The sequence below is a fragment of the Canis aureus genome, chromosome 11 (genome assembly GCF_053574225.1).
Source record: "Canis aureus isolate CA01 chromosome 11, VMU_Caureus_v.1.0, whole genome shotgun sequence".
In the NCBI taxonomy this organism is placed as follows: domain Eukaryota; kingdom Metazoa; phylum Chordata; class Mammalia; order Carnivora; family Canidae; genus Canis; species Canis aureus.
The window spans coordinates 46873719-46880717 of NC_135621.1; the positions used below are offsets into that span (position 1 = coordinate 46873719).

The 6999-nt window shown below is 40.5% G+C and overlaps 1 protein-coding gene across 6 annotated transcripts in view; it reads left to right on the plus strand.

The window, feature by feature from the left end:
* The window catches only part of MGAT4A (alpha-1,3-mannosyl-glycoprotein 4-beta-N-acetylglucosaminyltransferase A), a 155593-nt gene extending 148918 nt beyond the window's left edge, over positions 1 to 6675 (plus strand). For all 6 annotated transcript variants that reach the window (XM_077915096.1, XM_077915094.1, XM_077915097.1 and 3 more), the window contains 2 exons: positions 238 to 350; positions 469 to 6675. In XM_077915096.1, coding sequence (XP_077771222.1) covers positions 238 to 350; positions 469 to 495 — 140 coding nt within the window. In that variant the 3' untranslated portion in view covers positions 496 to 6675. The remainder of the gene's footprint in view (positions 1 to 237; positions 351 to 468) is intronic.
* Positions 6676 to 6999: the final 324 nt, after the last annotated feature.

Here is a 6999-nt window from a genome sequence, read left to right on the forward strand (position 1 = left end):
ATTTGCAATAGGAAAAAGTATAGCTCTGCCTCATCTAATAGGTTGCTTCTAATGTAAACTTATATATACTTCATGAAAAATTTGAAAGTTGAATACAAGTAGAAAGAAGGGAAAAGTTAACCCAGGCCCTGTCTGACGATGTCCACTGGAGATATTTTGTTTTTCGTCCCTGTTTTAAGTCCTATTTAATGTGTGCTGTTTTAGTCTACCCAACACATGTTGATTTTTATTTTGAAGGGAAATTTGAGAATGGTGTTGCCGAAGGAATGGTGGATCCCAGGCTAAACCCCATTTCAGCGTTTCGACTTTCCGTTATTCAGAATTCTGCTGTTTGGGCCATTCTTAATGAGGTAAGACAATGTGTGCTATTGGTACACTGCTTAGAAGGTACATTTTTTTTTTTTTTTTACCATATTTTGATTTCATGCGTAAGACCTTTATTGTACTTCTCGTTATTTTGTATTTCAGATTCATATTAAAAAAGTCACCAACTGACCATCTGCTAAGAAACCAGTACATATTTTTTCCTGTGAAATTGTTAATTAAAGATAGTTAAGCATGTACCTTTTTTTTTTTTTTTTTTTTTACTTGAACACTACCTCTTGTGAAATCTACTGTAGATAAGATGATTGTCATTTCCGCTTGGAAAGTGAACGTCCCATGGATAATTGCATTCATTCAAACCTAAGCTGTCCTCCAATTTTAACTTGACTCAAACATTTTACAATTATGACAGCCTGTTAATATGACTTGTACTATTTTGGTATTATACTAATACATAAGAGTTGTACATATTGTTACATTCCTTAAATTTGAGAAAAATTAATGTTAAATACATTTTATGAAGGGGGTACTTTTGAAGTTCATTTATTTTACTATTATAGACCCTCTTTTATAGATTATCAGGGATTATATATATATAAATATATAAATATACATAAAAATGTTATGGAGTTAATTTATTAGAAACATTTAAGAAGTACATATTTTTGTGCAGTAAATTTTTGAATCAATACTTTTTTTGAAAAGTTACCTTGCTTTTTTAAGTTCTTTCTATATTTTTCTTTGGAAATGCAAACATTACAAATTAATGCCATTTTTCAAATGCACTGCCATTTAAGAATGATTCTAGATTGATTTCCTAACCGAAGTACTTTTATAATTGCAGTGATTCAGAACAAACTATTTTCAAAGGCATTTGTCATTCCGTAAAGCCAAGATTTTAAAGACCAATGTCCTTCTTGAGGGTTATTTTACTATATACTGTTTATGGTGTAAAAAATCAGTCTGATAAATTTTAATGTGTGGGGGTCATGCATTCAACCCAAATTACCATGGACTCAACTCATTACATTCCCTCTGATATGCTCTGATATGTAAGATGACAAACTCTATTTTCTTTTTAAATCTTTGTCTTGAATCCATGAGTTAGATGCATTATCTCTCGTTGATCCTTTTATATCTGCACCCATTTTATGAGTTGACAAAATGTTTTCTAGGCAATATTATTGTATGAGTCAAAATCACTTAATTTTCAAGAAAAATAAAATTGTAATATTGGTTTTTAGGGAGAGGTATTGTAACAGTTGTATGTTTTTCCAAAACGATTTGTTCTGTTGCATTATGAACTTACAAGTAAATTCCTATCTGAAGAGTACTTAAAAGCTCTTAGGCAATTCCAAATGTTATTACTACTGTAAACAAAAATACTATCAGCCTTAGCAATCAGTGATCTTTACAAAAGTATTTTACTTTTAGGAAGTTCCGAATTATCAGCATCGGTTCCCAGCCAGCCTGGTATGCCTGGGGTGGGGGTGGGGGTGGGGGTTGCAGGTGGGTTACAGGTAGACGTGCAGAGATTGATCCCCTGAGCTCTCCACTAGCCAGTGGCTGAGGCTGGAAGTGCCAGCTGTTGCCTCTTGCCTGGAGTTGTTTCCGTGCTTTCACAGGATGCTGAACAAAGAGCTTTCAGACAGCCTTGCTCTGTACAGTGTGACGGAGTGAGAAGTGTGGGAGACACATAGGGTACAGGTCTTTCCATTACTTGTGTTGGAATCGTTAGTTACTTTCCTGGATTAGAAAGTTACCCGTTGCCACTAATAATTTTTATGTCCAAGTCTAGTTAAAATTTTTTTACTGGGTTTCTTAAATTTACTTTTCGCTTTCTTTGAGTTTTGTCCTCAAGCTTTCCTGGCCTGATGCCTGTAGGCCAGTTTCGTGTGAAAAGAACCTTTTGTTATAAAATTTGGGCAGCTGCTTCACACACTGACCCGCTGCTAGAACGGCCAAGCGTCAGGAGGGAAGCCCTGGGGGTGGGCTGCGAAGTCCCCTGGCCTCCCTGCTTGCACGGTAGCCTGCCCTGGCTTTGGGGAGAAGGACTGTGCTCTGGAAACCCGGGGTGGGGAGGTGGAGGCGGGGCTGGGGGTGGATGGTGGCTGCAGCTCCTCACCCTTCTTCCCGGCTCTGCCTTTGGACTGGGGAGCCTCACTAGCCAGCTCCTCCCTGGGTTCACGCTCAGCCTCCGCTCCTGGCCTCAGCTCCCCTCCCATCCCCAAGGCTCCTTTGAGCCACATCCCCCCAGCTTTCAGTCTCTGTGCCCCCCCCCCCCCATGAATTTTTGGCCAGGAGTGCCAGGCACGAGTGCAGGGCGAGGGGCAGGCGCCGGCCGGGTCTGCAGGCCCCTGGGGACCAGCTGCTCCAGCCCACACACCTTTCTTTTTAACTCTCTTTACCTAGGGTCCTTGCCCCCTTCTCCCCCTCCCCCCCAGCCGTCCCATTTTGGGTTGTTCATGAGGAGTGTGTGTGTGTGTGTGTGCGCGCGCGCGCGCACGTACGCGTGTGCACATGCACATTCTTCCACGTGCCAGGCTTCAAGCTGGGCGGGGGCAAGCCTGCAACTCGCCCTTCATCTCTGGTGCAGAGGTGCTCCGATCATCTCATTGTCGGTCTCTCCCTTCCCCCACTTCCTCCGGAGACCCTTAGAAATGGAAACAGTCCGGTCTTCCTCAAGCAGGCGGCAGCCCTCAGGAGTAGCTGGGGAGTGAAGTCTGGGGATAGAACCTGGAACTGAGGGGAGCATACAGTTGGCCTCGAAAGGACACTGAACCACTTTTTTTTAAATCAGAATCGTGAGTGGGGAAAATGTCCAATGGTGTCCAGTATATAATAACATATAGAGAGAAATAAATCATGGTTTGCATCTAGTGTTTATTTCCCATAAGCTGTTCTGGCCCCAGAGCTGCCCTGTCCCATATGGCAGCAAGGAGACGCAGGGTGACCACGTAAATTTAAACTAAGAAAACCTTCAGCTCTTCAGTCACAGCAGCTGCAGTTCAGGTGCTTGTTAGCCTGGACAGGACAGCACAGATACAGAACCTGCAGTCACTACAGAAAGTTCTGGAGGGACAGCACTGTGTCAAGAGCACTGGTGTGAACACTTTAGAAACCAGAGTAATGACTTCTGATGAGGAGGGCAAGAGCAGGCATGCAGAATGTATCACAGTGCATTGAGGAGTATTGTCACTGAGAAGCTTGAGGATTATTTCTGGGATTCTAAGACCCCAGATTTCTGAGGTCTCTGGGTCTCACGTGCTGTATATATTTTTTAAGATTTTATTTATTAAAGAGAGACACAGAGAGAGGCAGAGACACAGGCAGAGGGAGAAGCAGGCTCCATGCAGGGAGCCTGACAGGGGATTTGATCCCAGGACTCCAGGATCAGGCCCTGGGCCGAAGGCAGTACTAACCCGCTGGGCCCCCCGTGCTGCCCCTCTTGTGTTATTTCAGCATGCTCGGTGCTGTACTGTGTAGTCAAGAACAATGGTTTCAGGCAGTGAGATCGAAAAGCTTTGAAAAAAATGAATGCACATGGATTATTTTGCAGGCAGGCTGTAGACACATACAACCACGGAGAGGTCTTTGAGAAGGGTGCAGCTTTTCAGATCAGTGGTTGCACCATGAGTGATCAGAAGGGGTCTTCATTTCAAGAACCTTCTGCAGTGTTCTGAGGGGCTTTTTGATTTGTCATCACGAAATGTTGTCTCCCAACCGTGCTATCCTCAAAGGCAAGTTTGCTTACCATGGAAACAGCATATTTGGAGAGACTGCTCTACTTGACAGCAGGGTGGGTTTGTAGTAGCCAGAATTCTACAGATGACCCTCAGGTACTGTGGATGATCGCCTGGCCCTTTGCATGTGGGCGGAAGCAGTCTTACCTATACAATATCACCCATAATTATGTTATATAGTGAAAGGGAGATTATCTGGGGGCAGCTAATCTAACTGTGTGAGCCCTTTAAAAGCCATTCTCAGGCTGGTAGCATAAGTTAGAGATGCAAAGCAGACGGACTCAAGGCACCACTGCTGATTTGAGATGGGAGGCACCACAGGAGAAGGAACACAGTTGCCTGGAAGGAGCCGAGAGGCCTCAGCCGACAGCCAAGGGAATGGGAAGTACAGTCCTACAGCCACCGAAACTTGATTAGTCAACAACTTGAGCGAGCTTGCAAATAGTCTTCTCCAGCAGAGGAGAGCCCAGCCCTGCCAACACCGTGATTCCAGCCTTGTGAGACCCTACGCTGAGAGAACTCGAATCAAGCCTGCCCTGACTTCTGGCCTGTAGAACTGAGATAATAAATAGGTATTGTGTTAAGCCTCTGAATTTGTGGTGATTTGTTATGCAGCAATAGAAAAAAAATGTATTTAAAAGAGGGGAGTTGGAAAAGTCTTCACCCTTGATTGCCTATAGTTAACTTAGAGATCTCTCTATAATCACATGAATCAAGTCTTACACTAGCAAACTTATACCGGTGGGCCTCCTCTGGGGTTTCTCTGCCAGAGAATCTCAAGTAGTATTGGTTGGAAGTTTGTTGCCAAAAACTTGAGTATCTTAGCAATGTTCTGTAAAGAAACTGCTAGAATGGGATTGTTCTCATTCCAGAATGAGGACCCAGTGTATATGGAATCTTTTTCCTGGGAAAGGTAATACTTTGTGTACTGATTTAGTCTGCTCTGAGCCTGTTCAGTATATTATTAAAAGTTGATGAACAGTGGCATTTTTAAAGAAGGATTAGGAGGAAAAAAAATCTGCCTTTAGAGATCGGATAATCTACTCTGCATCGAAGAACATACTTTTTCTTAAAAAACTAAAACTTATTTTACTGTGTAAGCACGGATCAAATCCTGTATGTGCCAACCAAATTTTTGTACTTTGCAAATATTTTCCAAAATACCTCTAAGACATTAATTGCTAATGAAGTTTGTATTTTATTTTGGTTTGTATTTATTTTTACTCTATTGCCATACCCTTGATAGAAGAACAGCAGAGCTAAAGGGAAGAAAATAGAGGCTAAGACTGTCAGAAAGTTAGAAATTGGAAGTCATAATCAGCTTCGTGTTCTAGGGGAACTCAGATAACCCAGCTCTTTCTTTTATAGAAAAGTAAATTTTTCCAAGCTATGTAGCATTATTTATAGTGTGTGAAATTTGATAGCTGTACAGTTTTAATTACTACTTTTGATATATGACATGATAACCAGTATGCTTACTTATTTCTTTAATGCATGTGAACATACAAGGCTGAGAAGACTATGACCACAGTATTAAAAAAAAAAAAAAAAAAAAGGACTTGTTATATATATATCCCTGTCATCAATACCTTCTTGCCTGAAATACTCCACCTTTTTGGGGCACTAACTAGATCATTTTCAAGGAAACAAACAGGAAAGAGCTGGCAGTCCAGTGTGTCTGTGTGTGTGTGGGTGTGTGTGTGTGTGTGAACAATTTAGAAGACATTGTCCAAGAAAGTAAGCTGGGTATTGAATGGAAAGCACTTTGTGAAAAGTACCGTTCTCGGTGTTGTTCATATTGCAGTAAAAATGTTAATAGTGGTGCTAAAATTGTTCTCCAAGTAAAGGTTGTTTGTTGTGGGGAATAGCTAATGACACTCTTGGACATGAGGCAGGCTACTTTATGTGTCACTTGCTCCTGGTTGGGTTTTGTTTTGTTGTTTTTTTTTTGGTATTTATTAATAATTAGCAAATCCCTCCGGAGTCAAAAGTTCAGTAGTTTGGTTAGACATCTATTATTTGAAATGCTCAGTGTTTGCTGATATTGGTTGAAAATACCTTTTGAAGACTTATTCTTTGAGCCTTAAAAATGGCTAATATGGATAGTACTGTAAGGTAAGCAGATTTAACACTTTTCATTTCTGTAAAGACAGTGATGTTTTCTAACAAAGATTTAAAAATCAGTTGACTGAACATAATGTTTCATTTATGGAATGAAAAACTAATGTGTTTCTCATTGAGAACACTGTTTGGAAAGGTTGTAGATGTTTCTGGAAGCACCCCTTAAGAAAAGGTGCTTGAGAAATTGCTTTTCCAGATTGTATCAGAATTTTTTTTTCTCCTTAAATGTATTGTACATATTTTCCTGAAAATGTTTTCATTGGGTGAATGGTAATATCTGTAGTAATATTTTAGGTACCTGTTAGATTTTTAAAGGAAGTCATTTTCAAATTTGCTGCTATAATTGAAAACCTAATAACTGGTCCTGTTGACTGTGCCTTTCATTACTGTTTCTCTGTGCCACAACCGTTCATGTGTTTGGAATAAAGAAGTTTAAGAAGCCATGTTGAATTCAAGATTCCTTCTAATAAAAATAGATAAAACTTAATGAGTAGTAAGTTTTATTATTAGTTTCAACACTGATATAGGAATTTACCTAACACTATTTTTAGTTATGTGGGTTTTGGAGAGGACTTCAAAGGAAAAGACACTGATTATCAGGGTTATATAAGTGTTCACTCTCTCTCACGTATACTAAGGAGAGTAGCCACCATGCACCGCTTCAATCGAATATATTTTGTATAGAAAATGTTGTAAATGATGATTTTATGTCCTATCGTACAGTGATTCATCTTTGAGTTACGTTACAGGTCAAGGAGACTTTCGAAGGTTATACTAGAATCACGTGGTCTACACAAATGTTTAAAATACA